Genomic DNA, 25,208 nt, shown 5'->3' with positions numbered 1-25,208 from the left:
GATCTGTAGTTACTTAACCTTCAAATGTATCTCACAAGGGCTCAATCGAGCTAGCCTATCGTATATGGCTTCAGCAAAGTAACATATTCTAAGGGAAAAGAAAATAAATTGCTCGTTGGGAAAATGTTGATAGTTATATATATGGAGATTTAGAAATACATGTTTTTTTAAATTGATTGATTTTTAGTTTTCAACATTCACTTTTATAAGATTTTGAGTTCTAATTACCCCCATCCCTCCACTCCTCCTTCCCTAAAACGGCATGCAAACTGATATAGGCTATACAAATACATTTTTTAAAACCCATTTCCAATGAAAGTGGTTTGCAATTTGAAGTATTTATTCAATGCTAAAAATTGTTCAGATTTCATTGCTTGTACTCTATTTTAGACTATCTCTACGTCTTGTTACAAAATGTATTGTTTCCATTTATGATTCTAAAAGAGATTACAAATAAAGTTGAATTTAAAAAGCATAACTGAATACAATTTTGTTACTGTTGTGATAATGTTAACAATGTTGCCACCTACTGGTTAGCAATAGTTTAGCAGGTGACCAGTCAATGAAATTCAATCCTATATTAAGACACTTAGAACAGGAAGATACCTGGATAGGCAACTAGTCCAACCCCTTTATTTTATAGAAGTGGAAATTGTGGCCCCCAAAAGTTAAGTGACTTGTCCAAGGTCACACAAGTAGTCAGGGGTAGAAATAAAATTGGAACCCAAGTTAAGTCCTCAGATGCCACGCCCAGTGGATTTTCCACCTCCCCATTACCTGCTTTAAAAAGCTATTTATCAATTTTCCTAATTGATTCTCTTTTCTCATCTTCTTCTCACTTCCTTCTAATGGGAAAAATTATACTTAATAATTATATGTAACAATTCCTGCCTAAGACAGTCCCCACCAATTACAGGGTATCACCAGTCCCAGCATAGCTTTGAATTTCATTAGCTTAACTTTTAAAACTGAGACAGACAGAGCTTTAAGCTTTAGTAGTTTAAAACATGCCCCAAGAGTTTGGGGATATCCTGTCTAGTCTACCGTGCAATGAACAATAAAACCCCATTTCATCTGAGAATGATTTGATAGATTCTTCACATTTGAGTACTAAGGCACTATAGTCTCCAAGGGCAGCGATAATTTTTTCTATGCCATCATATGTTAGAAAGAAAAGCCAGAAAAACTTAGGAAAGTTTTATGAGAAAGACTAGGAAAAATGTATTCAAAATTTATAATTCTATTAGCTGAAATAAGCCAAGTTCTTTCCCTTTCTTTCCCCAAAAAACTATATATTGTTTCTAATCTAAGAACATAATTGTAATTGAAGGCATCTTTCAGGGGGAATCAGACACTCCTTGAACTATGTACATCATTAAGATGAAAGGAAAACACTATTTCTGACCAGATCAATTAACTATCAAGAATTTATTAAGCACCTACTGTGTGCTAGGCACTGAGAATACAAATACAGAATTGAGATAGTCCCTGCCTCCAAGGAGCAACATTGTGGTAGGAGACAGATGATGCATACACATATAATTAAATACAGGGTAGTTTGAGGAAAGAGAGAGCCCTAACAACAGAGATCAGGAAAGCCTCATAAAGAAGGTGAGGTGTGGAGTGGCTAGGTGGCACAGTGAATAGAGCACTGGCTGTGGAGTCAGGAGGACCTGAGTTCAAATCAGGCCACAGACAGTTAACACTAGCTGTGTGGCCATGGGCAAGTCACTTAACCCCAATTGCCCTGCATTCCCCCCTCCAAAAAGCAAAAAAAAAAAAATTTTTTTTAATAAGAAATGAGCTGAGACTTGAAAAAAAGATAATTCTAAGAGGAGAAGTGCATTCCAGGAATGGAGAGTGGTCTGTCCAAATGCTTGAATATGGTTGATGGAATGCTGAGTTGGGGGAATAGCGGCTAGTAGTCTAGTTTGATCCAAAGGAAACTGAGGAGCAGTCAGAAGGGTAGGAGAGGCCGATGTCATGAAAACCAAGAGACAAGAATTTACATGGTGCCTGGGAGAGAGCAATGGTGATAAAAAGCTACAGAAAGGTCAAGGAGGATGAGAGTTGAGAAAAGGTGATTGGATCTAAAAATAAAGAAATCATCAGCGACGTCACATTCATCAGATTGGCAAAGTTGATTTTTTTTTAAATGAAAATGACAAATGATGGAGGGATAATCGGAAAATATGCATACTAAGGCATTATTGTTGGAACTGGGAATTGGTTGAGCCATTCTGGAAAACAATTTAAATTCTGCCCCAAAAAGTAGCAAACCATGCTTACCCTTTGACCACTACTAAGGCAGCTAGGTGGCACAGGGGATAGAACAGTGGGCCTAGAGTCAGGAAGACCAGCTTCTGATGCTTACTAGTTGTGGGACCCTGATCAAGTCATTTACCCTCTGTTTGATTCAGTTTCCTTACCTGTAAAATGGAAATAATAACAGCACCTACCTCCCATGGTTGTGAGGATTAAATAAGATAATAATTATAAAGCACTTAGCACAGTGCCTGGCACATAAGTAAGCACTATGTAAATGTTAGCTATTAGTATTGCTAGGCTTATACCCCCAAGGTAGGAAGGAAGCATTTCTATAGCAACTACTACATGCTATGCACTTTACAAATATGACATCATTTTAGCCTTACAACAACCTTGGGAGGCAGGTTCTATTATTGTTCTCATTTTACAGTTGAATAAATTGAGACAGAGGATAAATGACTTGCCCAGGGTCACATAACTAGTAAATCTGAAAGTAGATTTGAACACACACCTTCCTGACTCCAGGCCCAGTGCTATATCCCTTATACCACCTACCAGCTCAAAGAAAGAAGAGACCATATATACAAAAATTCTTTTTGTAGTGGCAAAGAATTGGAAATCAAGGGGATGCCCATCAATTGGGGAATGGCTGCTAGAGAGCATGTGGAAAAATTGGAACACTGATGCATTGTTGGTGGAGTTGTGAACTGATTCAACCATTCTGGAGAAAAATCTTGAACTATGCCCAAAGGGCTATAAATAATTGCATACCCTTTGACCCAGCAATATCACTTCTAGGGTTGTATCCCAAAGAGATCATAGAAGTGGGAGGAAGATCTGTATGTACTATTTATTTATATGTACTATAATATTTATAGAAGCTCTTTTTGTGGTGGCAAAGAATTGGAAATCAAGGGGATGCCCTTCAATAAGGGAACAGCAAAACAAGTTGTGGTATATAAATGTAATGGAATATTATTGCGCTATAAGAAATGAGGAGCAGACGGACTTCATATGTACCTGGAGAGACTTATATAAATTGATGCTGAGTAAGAAGAGCAGAACCAGGAGAAATTTTTACACAATTACAGACACAACGTATGTGTGACGACCAACTTTGATAGACTGGACTCTTCTCAGCAATGCAAGATTATAAGACAACTCCAAAAGACTCATGATGGAAAGAGACGTCTATTTTCAGAAAAAGAACTAGAAAGAACAGTTTGAATGCAGTTTGAAGCAAACTACCTGCTCCTTTTCTTTTTTTTTTTTGTTTGGTTTTGTTTCCTCTTCCCATTATTCATTCCATCAGTTACAATCCTTCTTTACAACCTGACTAATGTCTAATGTGAAAGTATTTGCAGCCTTCTCTCTTTTCCTTCGGCCCAGACGGTGGCAGCATGGGTAAGTGCCATGGTCTTCGTTCTGCTAGAAAGCTCCACAGCCACCGGAGAGACCAAAAGTGGCATGACAAACAATACAAGAAAGCTCATTTGGGCACTGCTTTGAAGGCCAACCCATTTGGAGGAGCATCTCATACAAAAGGAATTGTCTTGGAAAAAGTTGGTGTGGAAGCCAAGCAGCCCAATTCTGCCATCAGGAAGTGTGTGAGAGTTCAACTGATTAAGAACGGCAAAAAAATCACTGCCTTTGTTCCCAATGATGGCTGCTTAAACTTTATTGAGGAAAACGATGAAGTTTTGGTTGCTGGATTTGGTCAGAAAGGTCATGTTGGTGATATTCCTGGAGTCCCATTCAAGGCTGTAAAAGTTGCAAATGTTTCTCTTCTGGCCTTGTACAAAGGCAAGAAGGAAAGACCAAGATCATAAAAATTGTATGATATCTTTGTCATAGTAAAAAATTTTCCTGTTAAAAAAAAAAAAAGAAGTATTTGCAGATCCTATACTTGATTGTATGCCACCATGGGGGGAGAGGGGAGGAGAGGGAAAGGGAGAAAAATTTGAACTCTAGGGATTGTGGAACTGAATCTTGTAAACTAAAAGTAAACAAACAAATTAATAAAGACAAAACAAATTAGAGAATGGCTGAGCAAGTTGTAGCATATGATTGTGATAGAATATTATTGTACCATAAGAAATTATGTAAAGGACAGTTTCAGAGAAACTTGAGAACACCTGTATGAACTAATACAGAGCAAAGTGAGCAGAAACAGGAGAATAATTTATACAATAACATTACAAAAATGAGCATCTTTAAAAGAGCTAAGAATTCTAATCAACACTAGGATCAACCGTGACTCCAGAGAAACAGTGATGAAACATCCTTCCTCCTCCATCCCTCCCCAACAGAGAGGTTATGGACTCCATGTGTCCACCAAGCCAGACATTTTGAACATGAATTTATATTTACACAGATTGTGTTTTCCTTCCTTTTTAGGAAGCAGGGATAGGAAGCAGAGAAAATAAATGTTTGTTAATTAGAAAAAATTGAAGAAAAAAAGAAGAAATTATTAGTGACTACTTTAAAACAGAATTCATAGGGACAAGAGAAATATTTAGGTAATAAATTATTTTTTCTTTTAAATAGAGACCTGTGATTTCATTGGCTGGGGAATTACCAGCACCCCCTCTGTAACTTATAGACTTGGAGAGTTGCCTAGGGCAATGAGGTAAAATGATTTGTTCATGGTCACATAGATGGTATATATTGAAGGCAAGACTTGAATGCAGAGACTACTGTTTGTCAATTAATGGATATATCATTTAGTATTATTGAACAGCCAAACAGTGGTAAAATCCATAATCCCTGAATAAAAACAACTTTAGAAACAAGAAATAGAAAATTTGTTCCTGCAACATTAAGGGTAAATTATCTGATACTTTGAAAGACACATGATTTCATTGACACAATTGTTCATCAACCAAAACAGATTAGAGGGCCCCTCCAAACCTTTTCATCTTCTGCATGTGTCAGGGGGTTCCCACCTACACAGGTTTAACAGAAGTAAAGTTGAGTAATCAGTCTTGGCACATCAAATTATCCACAGACCACAAAACTTAGGCATGCAGCCTTGACCTACTCAGCTGTCATGAAACAAATGGAAAAAACAAAACAAAACCATGAATTAAGTACCTAATGTTGTGCTAGTTAGCCACTGACAAAAAAAAAACAACTTTATATTATGGCTTGCCCTCATGGAGTTTCTAGTCTAACATGAGAGATAGCATGGCATGGTGACTAGAAAGCTGAACTTGACGTCAGAAACGCTTTGTTGAATATCTTCTCTATTTTATACCTAAGTAAACTTCCTTTTTACCTAATTTTGTTCCAACATCAAACGTATTTTATCATGGGACTGATCTAAGTCAGGCTTACCCATCACACCTTTTGACCAAGAAATTCCACTCCTAGGAGATGATTCCAAAGAGTCTATGACAAAAAAGAAAAGCCCCATGAAAGCCCACCAAAGTACTTAAATTTTGGTAGATGCAAAGAACTTGAAATGAAGTAGATTAGAGAATGGCTAAATAAGTTATAGTACAGGAATGTAATGGAATAGTATTATGCTCCAAGAAAGGATGACTACAGAGAAGCATGGAAAGATCTTCATGAACTGATGCAGAGTAAAGTAAGCAGAGCCAAGAAAATAATATATATAATGACTACAACAATGTAAAGGGAACTGTTGGTCAGTCATTTTTCAGTCATGTCCAACTCTTCATGACCTCATTTAGAGTTTTCTTGGTAAAGATACTAGAGTGGTTTGCCATTTCCTTCCCCAGTCCATTTTTTAGATAAGATAGGGAAGGATAGATAAGGAAACTGAGACAAACAGTTAAGTGTCACCCAGGGTTACTCAGATAGTATTTGAGGCCAGATTTGAACCCAGGAAGAGACATCTTTTTGACTCCAGGCCAGCACTATCCACTGTGCCACCTAACTGCCCATAAATGGAACAATACTAACAAAGCAATAAAAACTGAATATTGCAAAACTATAATGACAAATTTTACCCTAAAGAAGAGATGAGAAAGCCTCTCATATCGGATTTTCTTCATTATCTTGGTTAATTTTCCTGAAGTTTTTTTCCCCTCTTTTTAATTATTTATTATGAGGGGATTTAAAAGCAAAATACATCAATAAAGCTTATTTTTAAATGATTTTTTAAAAATAACTCATAGTCACTCTAACCCTACAATGAGATGTTGGAGCAGAAAGAACGAGACTTTTTGGAGAAAGATAGCAATTTATGAATCAAACAGGCTTTTGTGAGCTGACACAGAAACCTAATTAATCTCCTTTTATAATGTCACTTCTCTGAGATTATACATTCTACGTTATAAATGACAATTTTAGGAATGAGCTTTTGGAAAACTACCCATTTGTAATTTAGTGACAACTTCTATTTTGCATCTCAGTTAACAGCCCAGAGTTTAGTCCAGTCCTGTGAGTCCATTTGTATGGGGAGTTCTGGATGAGGAAAATCCCTCTACCAATGCAAATCAACTTACAGTCTTAGAGTTGCGTTGGGCATTAAGAGGTTAAATGATTTGCCCAGGGTCACATAATCACTGAGTATCAGAGGCTGGACTTTCATCCATATCTTCTACACTTCAAGATTTGATCTCTAGTGATTATTCTACATTGAATCATTATACTAAAAAACTAACCAATTATGCTAAAAGGAGCAAAATAAACAAAAAAGGAATATATAGGAAGATTAAATGGGCTATGAGTTTATTCCTTAAACGTTGCCAAGGAAATACTGACTTGATCTTTTTAAAAAATCATATAACTGTATTATAAGGAGAAGAAATAAAAATGAGATAAAGTATTGGGTCAACAATTCAAACACCAAAGGAACACCATATGCACTGTGTTAAGCATGTGTCTTACATGAAATAAAATTAGATAACAGTCTTGGCTTTTGAGAGTCCAAGTTAGTACATGAATCCAAGTAGGTATCAGCTTTGTAGGAACATTGAGTAGATTAAAGTTAAAATACAGCAAAGAAAGGTGAAAATGATGCAATTTGGCTCTTTTTCCTTTCATAATTCAAAACCTGATCTCAAGTTAGGTTCATTGGTAATGCATTGGATACAGGCATTGATTGGTGAGTCTTACATCGTATCATTGCAGATATCGCTCTCCGGAACCTATGAGGAAGAGGAAAAATCTGTCTGTTATATCATAATTGCTTGAACCGTTGATTTTTTTTAAACTTTCAAATGTTCTCTGTTTCTAAGTCTAACATCTCCATTTGAATACCTTTAAAAATATATGAAATATAAACTGTGTAAAGACCAAATTCAGATTATTATCCATAAATTGGAAAAAAGAATTATAAAATCATTTAATGTTCACCCTGTACAGATACTTCTATTCTGAAAACTGCAACCATTTGTTTGCTTGAGGAAGCTTTAGGCCACTATCTTTATTACTGCCTTTCAGTTGAAATACAGTTCCTGTTATCTCCAGAATCAAATCCTCTGCTTGGCATTAAAACCTCTTCAAAAATTGCCTTCCTCCTACCTTGCCAGTCTTCTTACACCTTAGTCACCAACATGCACTCTTCCATCCAGTGACGCTGGCCATCCTGGCTGTTTCACAAACTCTTATTTCTCCTGTCACTCCATTTCTAGGCTCTGGGAATTTTCTCTGGCTTTCCCCTATGCCTGGAATGCTCTCTCTCCTCAGCTCCGGAAGACTGGCCTCCTGGCTTCCTTTAAGTACGAACTAAAATCCCGCTTTTTAGAAGAAGCCTTCCCCAACCCTTTGAAATTCCAGTATCTTCCCTCTGTTAATTATTTCCTCCTTATCCTGTAAACAGCTTGCTTTGTATATATGTTTGTATGTTGTCACCCCTATTAGACTGTAATCTCCTTGAGAGTAAGGATTGTCTTTTTCCCCTTTTTGTATTCCCAGTGCTTAGCACAGTGACTAACACACAGTAAGTGTTTAATAAATATTCACTGATTGAATCTGAAGAGAAAGCATGATGTAACTCATTGTGGTTCTGTTGTTTGGGTCATGCCCAACTCTTTATGACCTCATCTGGGGTTTTCTTAGCAAAGATACAGGGGTGGTTTGCCATTTCCTTCTCCAGTTCATTTTACAGATCAGGAAACTGAGGCAAACAGGGTTAAGTGACTGGCCTAGAGTCACACAGCTTATAAGTATCTGAGACCACATTTGAATTCAAGTCTTCCCGACTCCACGCCCAACACCCTATCAACTGTGCCACCTACTTAATAGAGTAAGTAAAATTTGGATTCAAGTCCAGACTCTGACACATATTGATTGTGTGACCCTGGACAAGTCACTTTTCTACTCAGTGTCCCCAAGCAAATTTATAATACAATTAATTAGGCAGGAAGGTGCCAATCTGCCAGATCACCAGAGGGGGTATGTCAATATGAATTTAATATTCTTTTATTTCCTAGTAGAGACCAAATCTTACCAAAAATTTTGACAATGACAATTGTGATCAGTCAAGCGTTTATTAAGAACCTACTGTTTCAGGCACTGGAAATACAAAAATAATCAGTGAAATGATCCTTGCTGGCAAAGAGTTTACATTCTAACGGGGAGAGAAGGACACTCAATAAGTGTCCTAGGGCCCTGAGCTTTCAAACAATTATCTATCCCAATAGAATTCCAAAGAGGATACTAATTAGTAAGTGAAAGTAATAATCATTCTTCCTGTTTGTAGATATTAGCCTTGTTGGATCAATAACAACAGGTGTTTCTCTCTTCATCTACTGTACACACATATACAATAAGGTATATCTTTAGGCACACAAAAATTCAGAAGGGAGCACTGTAGTTTGGATTCTAAGTTTCAAAATTCCTTCTTCTATATTAAATCTTCCAGGCAAATATTTCAGCAAAATCAATTCCTTCTATCATTTTTCCTAATTCATATAAAATCTAAATTGTATTGGTGAGGAGGGGGGAGGTATAGGAAATGGAGAAGTAGAGGGGAATCCTCCCTGAAAAAGACACACAGAAGAGGCCTTGTTTGCCTAAAATGATGATTATCAAGTCCTAGGGCTCTTTAAATTAGCATCAGACAGCTTCTCTGGGTTTAGAAGAAATCTGAGGGGCAGCAACAGGATGCCGGACCTAGCCTGAATTCTGCCTCACAGTATCATTGTGACTTTGGACAAATTCCTTAGCTCCCTCTGGGTTTCAGTATCCTCACCTGGAAAAGAAGTTTGGATCTGATGACCTTCAAGGTTCCCACCAACTCCAAACCAACGCCATCAATTCATACCTTCTGTTACCTTTTTTATATCAACAAATTTTATAGTTTCTGTTTAGGAGCACTTACTTCTTGTTGGCAGCCACATATATACAGGGATTGTAGAATGTGGAAGATTTTGCAAAGAGAGGGGCTATAATGGCCATTGCTGGGGGAATCTCCTTTGGGTCCCCAAAAGAAGCCCATAAGCACACAACCGAATAAGGGGACCAAGCAAGCAGGAACATTAAAATCATTATCACAGACATCTGGAAAACAAAGAATTTGTTCATTTAAACACTTCAATATATAAAAATTCTCTGACTTAGTACTGAAGCAAGGCATTGTGGCAAAACCGTTAGAGAGCTGTCCTCAAAGCCAGGAAGGCTGGAATTCATGTACTGCCTCTGACACTTACAGACTGTGTGACCCTTAGGCAAGTCACTTAACTTTTCAATACTATAAGGCAAATTTCTAAAAATACAAATCGAAGGGGAAGGAAAGAAAAGAAGCATTTATATAGTTCCTACCATGTGCCAAGAACTGTGTTAAGTACTTTTTTCAAATATTATCTCATTTGATCTTTGCAACACCCTATATAGTATCATTATTCCCATTTTATAATTGAGGAAACCAAGATAAATAAAGGTTAAATGACTTGCCCAGGGTCACACAGCTAGTGTCTAAGCCAGATTTGAACTCCAGTCTTCCTGACTTCAGACCCAATACTCTAGCCACTGTGCTATGACCTTCCTCAGAAGGTGATAAGCTCCCTCTTGCTACTAAGGCTTTCTTTCAAATGACCCTCATCTATTCTGCATATACCTACTACATACCTAGTTCCTTTACATACTGTCTTCCCCCATTAGTATGTATGGAAGAGACTATTTCTTTATATCCCCCTGGGCTTAGTCCAGTGTCTGGCATGCAGCAAACACTTAATAAATGCCTGTTGAAGGGAATTTCCTCACCTGGAGAATCCCTATCCCAATGAAATCACAGGTATATTTCCTATACTTCCCGTTGGGGCTAGGAGTATTATATTGTACAATTCATGCACATTCCCTAGTTTCATCTTCCTTATGTGCCCAGGGATAGCTCCAATAACAGAAGCAACCACAGAATGAACACAATTTAACCACATGCTAAGTTAACTTTGAGAATCTTACACAAGTTTAAGCAACCCTAGAACACAAGTTTTTTATTGTTGTTCAGTCATTTCAGTCATGCCCGAGTTTTTGTGAGTCTCATTTGAAGTTTTCTTGGCAAAGATACTGGACTGATTTGCCATTTCCTTCTCTAGCTCATTTTACAGATTAGGAAACTGAGGCAAACAGGGTTAAGTGACTTGCCCAGGGTCACAAAGTTAGGAAATTAAGTCAGATTTGAACTTAGGAAGAAGAGTCTTTCTGACTCCAGGCATAGCGCTCTATCTACTATTCCACCTAGCTGCCCAGAACACAGGTTGGTAATCTCTAAAAGGGATCTTGTCAGCATTCTGACCCTTCCCCCTTTCTGGCGTGGCTGACAACTACTGAGCAAGCACTGACCAGAGATGACCGGGGGCAAGAGGGCTGGGTCAAGCAAAGGAAGGGAGGAAGGGGAAAGGAGGTGGATCCCTCATTCAAGTGGCAGGGGGAGAGAATGTGATGGCAGCAAATGTTTTTGTACCTAAGAAAAATAGCCCTGCCTTGTGACATAGGTTACTAAAATCACCCTATCACTTCCTTAGGGTAAATGACTTTTGACAACTTTCTACATGCCATGTTGGGGGATGAAGGTGAGGGAGAACAGCAGACATGGAGTTCAATTGATTGCAATACAAGAGCATAAAAGTGATAACAGACTGATTGGAATGCATTTACACAATGATAATTGCAAGTAATTAACTCAAAGAACTGTCCCCTCTTACCTTGGTTACATCTACTTGGTTTGACCAGTCTCTGTTTATGTGTTCAGGGCAGCTGCTAGGAGTATATTGTTTCATCTTTTGAGAAACATTGTAGTAACAGTAAAACATGATCACTAAGGGCAGGACAAAATTTATAGCGATAACAGTCATTGTGTAAGAAACAAAAGATCTGAAAAATAAAGACAATTATTACACCCTGAAGAATTTTCAAACCAAAAATCAATAGCTAGAGAAAATTGCTCCTGCACAGAGATCACTCTAGTAATTCTCTTTAAAAGTTTGTCTTTTTTAAAAAGAAAATTCATCATTTTAAAGTTAACTGAGATCTGCTTGTGGTTTTCATAGTAACATTCTTTCGATCAACTCCATTCTCCTAGGAAAATCATATAGCAGGTCTTACTTTAGCTTTTTCCCAGAATTCTTACACAAGTTATAGTTTGTTTTATTAAAGATGTTTTATTCCTAGGCAATCTCTTAAAGATTTTAAGGAAGGAATAGACACTAGGACCTTGAGAATCATCATTACAAATTCTGGGTCTCTGCTTCACCCCCAATTCTCTTCTTCTCTATTCTAGGTCCTACCTTCAGGGGCTCCTACAAACAAATGTATATCCTCTACTCATAGGGACTATCAAGGAAAAGGATATAGGTATGTGTCGTTCAGTTTTTTACTCAGGTTTGACTCTTCGTGACCCCATTTGGGGTTTTCCTGGCAAAGATACTGGAGTAGTTTGCCATTTCCTTCTCCGGCTTATTTTACTGATAAGGAAACTGAGGCAGGGTTAAGTGACTTGCCCAGGGTCACACAACTAGTAAGTATCTGAGTCTGGAATGGAGCTCATGAAAATAAGTCTTTCTGATTCCAAGCACAGTGCTCTATCCACTTCACCACCCAGCTGCCCATATAGGTATATAGGGAGAAAAGAAACTCCCTCCAAACAATTAAAGGAACCTCCCTATATCTTGTCTTGCTCTCAAAGCCTCTGCAGCCCATCCCCACCATTATAAACTCCACCCTGTATCAATCCCTCTCTAGAAACTCTTCTACCTCTCAAAACAACTGCAAGACTGAGCAATATTCTTTAAGCAGAAAAAAAAAATAACTGATCTAAGTAAAAATTTAGAGGTTTGTAAAAATTCCTAAATTTGTAGCATGTGACTTTACACAGTAAAACTCTCTTACCCATCATTCTTCCTCCAGTTTATAGTACACGTAGCACCAGTTGGATCTGGAGCATAACCAGCCCAACCTATAATAGGCATCAAGGCCCAAAAAAAGCCATTCACCCAAGCAGTCAGAATCATTATGGTGTAATTATATGGAGTCATTCTTGTTCCTATTGACCAATAGAAATAATCAATGCTGACATCATTCATCAATAAATGTTCTGTATTTCTACTTGATTTTTTTTTAGAGCTGGGATTGAGTTAAACTCTAAATAGTTGGGTTTGGTTTTTTAATTTGGGAGGTTCTTTACATTTTAGCATTTTCATTCTCTCAAACTTTGAATATACACACATACTTCATTATTAAAGGTATTGTATTCTCAAAGACAAGTAAACTAATTTTGTCTGTGACTCACTGCACACACACTTCATTGTTGTGTTAGCAAAAGCAAGTAAACTAATTTAGTCTGTGGCCTATTCACTGCTTAGCACCTAGCTTCTATCTCTGTAGTACTTACAACATTCAATTTGGCAAATGGAAGGATTCTCTACTCAAGCACTCCTCCTTCCATCCCTACTCCAGTTTCATTACCTGGTCTCTAGGCAATAAAGAGTTCAATCTGCTGACTGACCACCAGTTGCTCTCTTCAGGATATTACACAGGTGCTGATTAACTTATGTCAGTAAATGGGTAAAGATTATAGAATCCCCACAATGTTGGAAATGAACAAATGGAGCTTGCCAACAGATTCGGGAAATTTTTAAAAAAACAACAACTTCATAGCTTCCTGTGAGATTTCTCGACTTGAATCTCAACCAAAGCAAAACGGATTCTCTACAAAAAGGTGAATTGGAGTGCAGAACAACATAAGAATTCTTCAGCTAAAGACCACCTGACAGAAACGATCAGCCCTGACCCAAAAGCTACCTTATGATATTACATGAGTAACAAATATGGTCCCAATGCCATATGGGCAGTATTCTTGTCCTTCAATATCCCTTCTTTTGTAAGACTTGATGGATTTTCAACACCCTGAGCATCACGCTTGTGATTTCACTGTGAATCCATTGATAAGTAGATGGAGTGACAGAAATAGACTGATAATCTTTTTTTCTAGAAATACAATTGAGATTCTAAGATTAGTTTGTGTGTTTTTTTCAATATCAGAAACCTAAAGAAGAAATTACAACATTGAGACACAAGGTTTCTTGGTCATCTCTGAGAAGATGAATTATGTAGGAGATTTTTAAGATAATGGGAAGAAATTAAATAAGCCATTGTCCTAAACATAACAAAAACATACTGAACCCAGTCAACACTCATCCAAAAAATAAAACTACTAAAGACATGATATCTTAGCATGGTACAATAAGGAACAAAATTACTGATGAGTGTGGCTGCAGGCATACTTTCTGGTTAGGCAGCTACAATGTCAACTAGAAGTTGTCAGGAAGGACCAAGTTAAAGTCTGAGTTGAAGATGGAGGTTTAAGATAGAAAGTAGATTTTAAAGAGATTATACGCTAGATCAGTGGTTCTCAAAGTGTAGCTCAAAATCATCAAAATTGTTTTGGATATGTATGTGTAGAATGGTACAGTGACTCAGCCCTCATCATTAATCTGTTGTGAAAGATGGAGGATAGAGCTGTACCAAGGTCAGGTTGACAGATGGTCAGATACCGATCAAGAGCCACAGCAGTAAGTAATCCAATACTTGCCATTCCAAAAAAGATGTTTAAACCAGCATAAATCTGAAAGTAAAAATCAGACACAATTTTAATCACTCTCCAAGGAAGCAATTAAAGTTGACTGTTAGATTCAAAAATTTTTTCTCTATATTGAGGCATATTTTAATTTTACTCATTCTTAATCAGCAAAATAACTGAGTTTTGCTTTTTAATTGTTTTAATAAGTTCATTTCAGGCAAGCATTGTGATGAACTCATATCTGAAGAGATTTCCTCAAGATCATGATTCCACTTTTAATACATTTTACAACTTAAAGTCATTTCTTCTATGGTTTAGGAAAAAAAAAACCTTTGGCTTACTGTTTATGTATATTCATCTCAACCAATGCATCAAAACCTCAAATCTGATTTATTTCTTTACATTAAATATAACAGTAACTATCTCTAATGCTTAATTCTAAGTGGGGACTTTTAATGGAAACATTTACTATAGCAATATGGTGGTAACTGAAGTAAATTTCTTGGATACTATAATCAGTTCACAAAACTATGTTGTTGAAAAAAGCAACCATGGAAATTGTTTTGAAAATATATGTGCAAGGGGCGGCCAGGTGGCTCAGCGAGTAAGAGCACCAGCTCCAGTGTTGGGATGACCTGGGGATCAAATCCAGGCTCAGATACTCAGCACCACACCCAGAAATAACTGGCCGTGTAACCTTGAGCAAGTTACTTAACCCCGATTGCTTTAAAAAAAAAAAAAAAGAAAGAAAATATATGTGCAACAAATGACTATAGTAATGTAAATCGAAAGAGCAAAAAAAGTGAATGCCATATAATTATGACTGAGCTTGGACCAGGGGAAGAGTTGAGAAAATGTACTTTTCTTCTCTCCACTGCAGAAGTGAGGAAATGTGGATATGGAATGTGGTATACTCTCTGTCAGACTTCATCAGTGTGTTGTTTAGCTTTGTTGAACTTTATTCCTCTTTTTTGAAAGATAAATTTGTATTTAAAAAAACAAAATTTTTTTTAAAAATAAGTTTTCATTAATATCTTTTGTTTTTTTAACATCATCATAGTTTTGCCCAGATAACTGCTGTTATTCAGTTGTTTCTGTCATGTCCAATTCTGTTACCCCATTTAGGGTTTTCTTGGCAATGATACTGGAGCGGTTTGCCATTTCCTTCTCCAGGATCTCTCCCCATCCCTCTCCCCTCCCAGAGAGCCATCCCATACAACAAATAGCGTTTTTTTAAAGACAAAAAGATGTTTCTTCTTTCTTTTTTCGATCTGTTACAAGAGATAAGTGTGTAGGAGAGTTCAGAGGAGCACATTCAGAAATGAAATTAATGTGAAACCAAAAGATATTAACAAAATGAGATTTTCAAATTCTAAAAGAAAATTCATGCACAAGGATGCATGACTCTGCTTGGCTTAGGAATGGCTACTGTTAGAGAGAGAATGACCTAATGGATAGCGCATATTTTTTTTTATTGGCTGGCTCTAATGGTCACTGGTTGCCGAGCCTTAGTTTTCTCATCTAGTAAAAAGGGCTGATTATGAGCAAAACTCACATTTAAAGTTTGCCTTAGGGGCGGCTAGGGGGCGCAGTGAATTAGAGCACCCGTTCAAATCTAGCCTCAGGCACTTAACACAAAACTAGCTGTGTGACCTTGGGCAAGTCATTTAACCCCAATTGCCCTACCTTCCCCCCTCCAAAAAGCAAAAAATAAAAATAAAAAATAAAGTTTGTGAAGTTTTCTGGATGACTTTCTGGATCTGACAAGATACATCAAATAAGATGACATATGGAGAGTAATTTGCAAATGTAAGCTGTTATTAGGATCATAGAATGGTAGAACTGGGAAAGAGATTAGAAGGAATCAGAGTCCCTCATGCTCAGGCAGGTGTAGAACACTGAATCTCCCTCATGCAAACGGCCCTTTGAGCCAACAGTGGCATATGAAGTCATCTGACTTTTCAAGGTCTTTATGATATGGCCACTTCCTACCTTTCTAGTATCCTTACACTTTATTCTCATCTCCATCCTCTTCACTCCAGCAACACTGGCCTCCTGGCTGTTCTTTGAACATACATTTTCCCCAAGTCCATGTATTTTCATTGACGGTCTCCCATGCCTGGAATGTCCTCCCTCCTCTTCTCTGCCTCTTGGCTCCCCTATTGTGGTTGTTCAGTCACATCTGAGTCTTAGTAACCCCATTTGGGATTTTCTTGCAAGGATGCTGGAAGGCTTCATTTTACAGATGAGGAAACTGAGGGAAATGGGGTTAAGTAACTTATAGCTAGTAAGAGTCTGAGGTTGGATTTGAACTCAGGTCTTTGTGACTCCAGGACCAGCACTCTATCCACTGAGTCACCTAGTAGCCCCTTGGCTTCCCTGGCCTCCTTCAAATCTCATCTAAAATCCTGCCTTCCACAATAGTCACCCTCAGTACCAGCACCTTCCCTCACAAGCACCTCCAAGTCACCCTGCGCATTTGTCTTGTTGACACACAGGTGTTTACGCTTCAGCTCCCACATGACAATGGAGCTTTTTGAGCACAAGGCCTGTTTTTTGCTTTTCTTTGTCTCTTCGGGGCTTAGTATATTTTGGGTGCTTAATAAATGCTGGTTGACTTGATGTCATTTTTAAGCTAATAATTTCAGCTGATATTCCATGTCCTTTATAGCTGAGTTTATTCTAGATCTCTTAATCATTTTCCCTACACTCCATGTGGCTGACAGTCCCTATTAAAATGCTCTTCCTCAAGCAAAATGGAGGCTTTGTTTGATGGGGCTCAGGGTCTAGATGCAGTATGTCTAAGACCCAAAGATCCTAGGAATCCTTCTCCTCTACCCCAACAGATTCGGGTTAGAGCAGGTGAAAGTTGGTGGGTCTCCTCTCACCCAGCAAATTCAAAGATGTTTATGAGCATCTACAAAACCTGCAGCTTTGGGAGCCTTTCCCACTTTGTTAGGATCCCCAGTCTCTGACACATAGATGCCCAGTCGTTAGACCAGAACTAGAACCCCGTCTTCTGATTTCCACTTCAAGGTTCTTTACTCTGTTATGTGTCCTCTTTGGATTGATGGGAAAAAATGGGCCTGTTCAATCCTCTGATGTCATTCTTGTCAAGAGCAAATTCCTAACTGCTCAAAAATCCATGGTCATGAAAGTCACTAGCTCTAAGAACTGACCCGATTCTCACTTCAATAACAAGTCCCCTTTAAAAAGGAAAAAATCCTAACTACTTTTTGTTTTCCAAAAATGAAAACTGTTTTCAGTATTTAAGATATCGGATCATAGCTCAGGAGCAAGGAGGGACTTCAGAGTTCCTTAAATACAGAAATTCAGAACCTTTTTTGTTATGCACCCCTTTGGCAGTTTGGTGAAACCTGGCTGAATTTATTCTAGATCTCTTAATTTCCCCTATAGTCCAGATGACTATAGATAAAACTCTCTTTCTCAAGCAAAATGGTGCCTTTGTTTGATGGGGCTCAGGTTACAGGAATAATTTTTTTTCTTTTATTTTTTTCTTTGGAGGGCAATTGGGGTTAAGTGACTTGCCCAAGGTCACATGGCTAGGTTTGTGTGTGTGTGTGTGTGTGTGTGTGTGTGTGTGTGTTAAGTGTCTGAGGTCAGATCCGAACCCAGATCCTCCTGACTCAAGGGCCAGTGTTCTATTAACTGCTCCACCTAGCCACCCCTACAGGAATAATTTTCTTCCTTAAATAATTTTTCTTGGAATATTGTTTTTAAATGCATGAAATAAAATATATAGAATTACAAAGGAGATCAATTATATTGAAATCCAGATAGCAAATTTCTTTGAAGTCCACAGATCCCAGCCTTGTTAAGAACCTGCTTGGGTCCCAACAATTTCATTTTACAGTGAAGGACACTTGGTTATAGGGAAGTTTTGCCCAAGATCATACAGCAAGTTTCAGAAGGAGAATTTGAACCGAGTCTTCTGACTCCAGAACGGATGTTCTTGTTCCACATTATTCTCTGACAACCCAAAAGCTCTCAAATACCTGACATCCGGCATATCCAAATTTCCAACTTCCATATAGGTCTGAAGCAGCAGACATGGGATAACCAATGCTGCTAACCCCTATATCAGTAACAGCTAGATTTATGATAATTGCATTTGTTGCTGTCCGAAGTTCCTTGTATTTAACAAAGATGCCCAGCACAATGATGTTGCTGAGGATACTTATCACACCTACAAAGACACAGAAAACAAGGTTCTCAGTATAATTTGGACATGTCTAAAAGCAAGATCAATATGAACATTGAAGCTGCCAGAAATGATCATCATAGTATGATTATGTTGACAGAATGACCAGGAACCTTTATGGATACTTGGAGGAAGCATTAGCAAGGAGGGGTAGTATTTGCACTTAGGAAGAGTCTACAAACTCCAGAATACCTTTAACATCCAGACTCCCGTTGTCACTGACTCCTCTGGGTCTTGGTTGCTTTGAGTCATTTCAGCTGTACCCTACTCTCCGTGACCTCTTTTGGGGTGTTCTTGGCAGAGATACAGGAGTGGTTTGCCATTTCCTTCTCCAGCTCATTTGACAGATGAAGAAACTGAAGGAGAGTTAAGTGACTTGCCCAAGGTCACACAGCTAGTTAAGTGTCTAAGGCAGAATTTAAACTCAGGCCTGGAACACTATCCACTGTGCTACCTAGCTGCCCAGGTCCTTAGCTACAGTTCCTATTTTCATTAACTATGTCTCTCCTATTTCAGATACTCTGACTCAATTTCCTGCTCTTCCTTTAGAAAAATCTAGAAAGGCATCTCTCACTTTGGAGAGAAGTTGCGGTGGAATACTTTAGCAACCAATCCCACCAATCTGCAACCTATATAACCACTTTTCTTTAAAGATCTCAGAACACATTCAAAGTTGTCACTTAAATATAATCAATAGGGGGGAGGGGGGAAATTTAGAACTCAAAAATCTTACAATAATGAATGTTGAAAACTAAAAATAAATAAATAAAATATGAATAAAGAATGTAAAGACTTGCATGAACTGATGCAAAGTGAACTAAACAGTCAAGAAAATAAGGCACGTAATATAAATGGAAAGGGGGTATCAGATTGAGGCTCATGGGATGCCAATTTGAATAGGTACTGACCCAAAAAACTTTGAACTAGAGTGTGGCTACCAGGAATCCTCCAGGAGTCTATTGAGAGTAGACACATATAAAAAAATAGCAAAATGAAAAGGGAGAGAACATGAGTAAGTAATTAAAACCAATAAAATATCAAGATTTTTAAAAATATAAAACCAAAACATGAAAGATCATCAAATATTAATATAATTAAATCAATATGCTATAATTATATATTCTATAATAAAACTATAAAAATTTAAAATATTAAATAAAACAAATATCAGCTGATTATCTTATTTGAATCCATATCACTTTTGAGAAATCAGCTGTAAAACTATATTGGCAATTTAACAAAAGAAGACATAAATAATTAGAAAGATAGTTGACATCCACTGATGACGTCAGGGGTCCATGGCTACTATGGCACAGATAGATATACAGGAGAGAGAGGGAATCAAAGGTTATGTCAAAGATTCAGCTGTTGTTGACCTTGTGGCATGGCTTCAAGTGTATGTTTTCAAATCTCAAATAGACCCTCATGGTTTCAAGGCAATCCTTTTATTTTTCTTTACTGATTTTTTTTTTACACTCCGCATAGTTGGTATTCCAAAACTTTTCTATTCTGCTATAAAATCCCCTTTCTAAAGGAGACCTTATCTGAGAAGAGGCCACTGGCTCCAAGCTCCCTCCTTCTGTACCCCAAAATCACATTAGCCTTTTCTTTGTATCCCTCTTAGAAGAAACCATCCTTGCCAAGGCCAACTCCTTTACTTGTTGCCCTGGATCCCATGCCTTTACATACTCTAGTAACTTGTCCCTTGGACCATCTCTCCATTCTCATCTTCAATCTCATTACCTACTGGCTCCTTCCTCAATACCTACAAACGAGCCGAGACCTCATGCATTCTATAAACAAACAAAAGAATGAATGAATGAATGAATGAATAAACGGATTCATGACCCTACCATTCCCTTAAACTATCATCCCAAATCATACCTCCTTTTCATAACCAAACTGCTAGACGTTACCTGTATCTATCTTATACTCATTTTTAACTCCCACTCATTTCTTAATCCCTTAGAGATCTGGTTACTGACCTGTTCACTAAAAATTTAACATTCAACATTTATATGGCAGTTGATATTTAAAGGCAGCTGGTTGCACAGTGGACAGAGCACCAGGTCTGAGTTCAAAACCAGCCTCAGACATTTACTAGCTATATGACTCTGGGAAAGTCATTTAACTTCAGTTTTCTCACCTGTAAAATGGGGGTGATAACAGCACCTACTTTCCAGGATTGTTGTGAGGACCAATTGAGATAATAAATAATAAGGCCCTTAGCACTGTGCTTGGCATATAGTAAGCACTATATGTTTGTTAGCTATCGTCACCATTATTATTAAAAGGCACAATGCCTTGCATATAACAGATACTATATTTAAAAAATGCTTATTCTTTCCATCTGTCTCCTTCCTCCATGCTTCTTCCCTCCCTCCTTTATAAGGAATTAATAATATTATTTAAGGATATCACTCAGTGTACAATGAATCCAGCCAAAGGATATGAATATGCCAATCAATAAATAAAAGCAGAAGCATAAATTGTAAATCACTTTAAAAAACTGTTCAGCTTCAAGAATAAAGTATTGTACGTCTTAACAACTTTGACGTACAAACCTAACCTCCATCAAACTGGCAAAGACAATTAAAAGAAACAAATTCAGTGTTGCACAATTATGGACAATGGGTACACTCATACATTGCTGGTGGAATTTTAAATTGGTAGAATCTTTTTCTAAAAATATTTGGCAATGCATTAAAAGAATTACAAAAATAATCAAATCTGACGCAGGCTCTAAGTTGGTATCATTTCCTAAAAGTATTGCCAAAGAAGGAAAGGGGGGATAAGAAGTTATCTGTTAAAAAATTATTTATGACATTATTTGCAATTGTGAAAAACTATTAACTTAATTTGTCAGTATTTGGGGATTATCTAAATAAACTGTGATATAGCAACATAATGGAATATGATAATGAAATTAAGATTTATCTATATGAAGATTACTATTCTTATAACCAGAAGCATCATTTCTATGGCCTATTTACCAGGACATAAAATTTATTTAGAAGATACACTTCCAGGGCGGCTAGGTGGCACAGTGAATAGAGCACTGGCGCTGGAGTTAGGAGGACCTGAGTTCAAATCCAAACTCAGACACTTAACACACACAAAAAAAACCTAGCTGTGTGACCTTGGGCAAGTCACTTAACCCCAATTGCCCTCCCAAAAAAGGGCAAAAAAAAAAGATACACTTCCTAGTATTGAGACTTTACCTACATATTATTTTAAAAGAATATGAGATTTCAAATGTCAACAAAAATCAGTTCAAAGACAAGAAAACTGTAACACTTCTCTACTTCTCCTACCCCCCCCCAAAACTGTGTAAAGCAAAATCAAGGTTCAAAATCCAATCAGTTCAGCTTAACTAAAGAATACTTAGTCTTGTATGAGATTAACAAAATGATATGATTTTTTCATAAAATCTGATATTGTAGCACAAAGTTGAAAATGTACAAACATGAATTATGAAAAGTTCCACAAAAAGATTGCTTTCATACATTGCTGTCTTTTTAGCTGCATTTTAGCATAAAAATCATTACATTTGATTTTTTAAAAAAAAGCATTGCTGGGGTTAAAGAAATATGAATGATTCTAGGCAAAGTGCTATTTTTAAGTAGGACCTAGATTTTCTGAATGCACCATCAATGCTAATAAAAAATGCTTTATTTTCATGGATTTGCCACCAGGAACTCCAAAGCACTTTCTTCCTTTTCGAGATACTGTATTTCCATGTCATATCACTAGGCAACTCCCTATCACTAAAAGGTGCAGAGGATGTATCAAACTTCATTGGTAAAGGAAGTTTCTTACCAGGAGTTCCCCATATCTGTGAAATCAGAAGTCTGGTTAAAAAAGAAAAATCTATGAAAACCAACCCAAGCCCAACCACCATATATAAGGTGGTGAAAATTGTCAGAGAAAATAGCAGATGGTCAAAAAAAAACACCAAAAAAACTCTAGTAGAACATCTTTTTATTTCTAATAATAAAACTTGTTGCACTCTATTTCATTTGCAATTGCCAAATAGAGGCGATATTCCTGACTTTTGATATGAAACCACAAAAGAGAGGACTTTTGTCCATTTCTCTCCCATCTCACACTATGATCAAACATTAAATGTATTTGAGATGTGTTGACTTGAGAGAACTGAAACTTCCCTCATCTTTTCCTTCCCATTTTAAGACATAACAACTGATCAAATGGAAAAAATAAGTACCTGCTGTGATCAAATAAGCAGCCACAATTTTGTGCTCTGCTGGTGAAAAGACTGAGTGACCTTCCTTTCCAGGTTCCAATGCATCATTCTGAAACATTTTGTAGAGCAGATGCTAGGGAATGACTTCCCAGACAAGTCTTCAGAAGCTATGAAATGTTTTCAGGGAAAGATTTGCAGAACAAATCAGTTCCACTGAGAAACCTCAAAGAGAAGCCCTTTCATTGGAGGGCATCCCCCACTGGATTTAATTGGGCTCAACTGCAAGTGGGTTAAGTTCCCAGAACAAGAGATAAGCTTGTTAGCAGAACAAAGAGCAACCAGCACTAAGAATTTTGGCCAAGATGCTTGGGCATCAGCCTTAAGTCTAAAGAGATTATTAAGTAGTGGGGCCAGGTCCTACCCCAATAGGCTGAAAAAAATTCTTCCAGATCTTGTGAATATGGGTTGCCAGTTGAGAATGTGTTCTAATTATACTGAACCTAGAAAACAGTTCTGGGACCTATGTGTTTCTAATTCTAAGACTGCACCGAGAAAATAGTTCTGTCACTAGGTACATGTGGGGGTGGGTGATAGGTACGTGGAATGCATGTGTAGCCAGGGAGAAGTCAGGATCTAAAAGTAGGGAAAAGGAGAAAGATTAAGGAATTGTGTCCCTTCCATAGGGCTAAGCTTAGCTATATGGAATGAAATTCAGAGAAGACAGTGGATGACCTGCCAAAAAATAGTAACGAGGCACCAAGTAAGTCAAATTCTAAGGCCCAGCAGATGCCAGAAGAGGGGCATGTTGTGGGACATCTGTCATGTGACTTGGCAAGGCCCCTTGGGCTGCTCAGACTTGCTAGGATAGAGCTAGGGAAAACCCAAATTCCAAATCATGTCACCCAAGACGATACATCAACCTTCCAATCTCAAAACATCTTGGTGACAGTAGCCAACAGACAAACACAAGAGCTAGGAGCCCAGAGCCCACAGTCAGGACAGTACAGGCTGCTACAACATACAGAAGAGAAAGAAAGGTTCTAAAAGACCCTAAGTCTGAGCCTCAGTGACCTAGGAACCAAGACTTATCACAAACATCCTTCTTATCTATGTCTGAGCAGCTTTCCTTTGACAGACAGGAGAGGGAACTAATGGGAAGCCAGGAAGAAACAGGAAGATCATGGATCAAGAAGTGTTGGTCATTTCAGTCATGTCTGATTCTTCATGACCATTTGGGGTTTTCTTGGAAGAGATACTAGAGTGGTCTGCCATTTTCTTCTACAGCTCATTTTACAGATAAGAAAAAACAGGGTTAAGTGACTTGTCCTGGGTCATACAGCTAGTATGTGTCTGAGGATGAATTTAAACTCACCAATCTCTGGCAGTATCTCTTCTAAGAAAATCCCAAATAAGGTCAGACACACTGAACAATAACAAAAACTAAGGTTTACTGGGGCGGCTAGGTGGTACAGGGAGTAGAGTGCTGGTCCTGGAGTCAGGATGACCTGAGTTTGGATCCAGCCTCTCACACTTAACATGCACACAAAAAGAAAACCTAGCCATGTGAAGTTACTTGGGCCAAGTTACTTAACCCCAATTGCCCTCCAAAAAAAAAGAAAAAACCCTAAGGTTTACGAAGCCCTTTATGTATGTTAACTCATCAATCATAGCACTTATGAATCTCACTAATAAAACTTTATAGTTTTCTGAATTTGGGCTTTTTACATTGTTTTCATAATATTCCTTAATTGCTCCTATTTGTCTGTGCTTGTAATAATAGCTTTAGCAGCACAAGTAGACTTCTTCTTCAAACTTGTTACATATTTATCCATCGTGAAGATTTTTGTCACCTCTTTAAAAGTAACACAACTTAAATTACTGAAGATATTTAAATTATATTTTATAACCTTTTTCAAATTACGGTAATGGAAAAGGGCAGGGAAGGGGAATACATTATGCAAAAAAAGGAAAGCAAGATTAGGGAAAATTCTCACATAACTGAAGTACACAAGTATAAGTCAATATAGAGGGAAGGGTAGGGGAAATCACTTGACACTTGAATCTCACCTTCATCTGAACTGGTCAAAAGAGGGAAGCATACTAACATACACATAGAAATAAAATATTACTCAACAGGAAAATAGGAGGGAAAGGGGAAAAGGTGGAATTAAAGGATAGCTTAAAATCCATTTCCTATTTACTATGTTGATGGACAAGCCAAATTCTTTTGAGTGATTATATAGCTCTTTCTCTCCCTCCTTTTTAAACCTCACTTGATGTTAACTACCAGAGGGTGACTGAACAGTGTTATTTCTATTTTTACTTCTACTGAATCCCAAGTGATCCTTCCATATACAAGGTGAATAAGAAAAAAAAATGAACTTAAAACTGAACTTAGGCATTTAATATCACCTGCTATTCCTTTTTAAGTTTACATTAAATTCAACATGCAACCAACTTTTTTTTCATTTTGCTAACTCCATTTCTAGCTCTCCCACCCAACTGAAAGAAAAAGACTTTGTCAG

The 25,208-nt window shown here is 37.5% G+C and overlaps 2 protein-coding genes across 2 annotated transcripts; one reads left to right on the top strand and one right to left on the bottom strand.

Moving 5' to 3' along the window:
- Nucleotides 1–3,668: 3,668 nt before the first annotated feature.
- LOC138170759 (small ribosomal subunit protein uS12-like) lies at nucleotides 3,669–4,097 on the top strand. The gene has a single exon (XM_069100258.1). The coding sequence runs from the start codon at nucleotides 3,669–3,671 to the stop codon at nucleotides 4,095–4,097; it is 429 nt and encodes a 142-aa protein (XP_068956359.1).
- A 2,815-nt stretch (nucleotides 4,098–6,912) lies between these two features.
- RRH (retinal pigment epithelium-derived rhodopsin homolog) lies at nucleotides 6,913–24,261 on the bottom strand. The gene is made up of 7 exons (XM_069099475.1): nucleotides 22,705–24,261; nucleotides 18,274–18,464; nucleotides 14,203–14,302; nucleotides 12,568–12,721; nucleotides 11,385–11,553; nucleotides 9,563–9,741; nucleotides 6,913–7,385 (listed from the first exon to the last, which is right to left on the bottom strand). Exons 1-7 carry the CDS (start codon nucleotides 22,799–22,801, stop codon nucleotides 7,298–7,300), a joined length of 978 nt encoding a protein of 325 aa, XP_068955576.1. The 5' UTR covers nucleotides 22,802–24,261; the 3' UTR covers nucleotides 6,913–7,297.
- Nucleotides 24,262–25,208: the final 947 nt, after the last annotated feature.

The sequence above is a fragment of the Petaurus breviceps genome, unplaced genomic scaffold (assembly GCF_028583685.1).
Source record: "Petaurus breviceps papuanus isolate PSGF00001 unplaced genomic scaffold, PetGlider_PUasm1.0 126, whole genome shotgun sequence".
Taxonomy (NCBI): domain Eukaryota; kingdom Metazoa; phylum Chordata; class Mammalia; order Diprotodontia; family Petauridae; genus Petaurus; species Petaurus breviceps.
This window is presented reverse-complemented; position numbering and strand designations above follow the sequence as displayed.

Excerpts from the sequence above, each read along its gene's own strand:
- LOC138170759 (XM_069100258.1), top strand. The coding sequence starts at position 3,669 with ATGGGTAAGTGCCATGGTCTTCGTTCTGCTAGAAAGCTCCACAGCCAC.
- RRH (XM_069099475.1), bottom strand. The coding sequence starts at position 22,801 with ATGTTTCAGAATGATGCATTGGAACCTGGAAAGGAAGGTCACTCAGTC. Across the intron at positions 14,303-18,273 it reads TTGGATATGCCGGATGTCAG|ATTTATGCTGGTTTAAACAT; the intron begins GTATTTGAGAGC and ends TTTTACTTTCAG. Across the intron at positions 9,742-11,384 it reads ACCAAGTAGATGTAACCAAG|ATGTCTGTGATAATGATTTT; the intron begins GTAAGAGGGGAC and ends TTTGTTTTCCAG.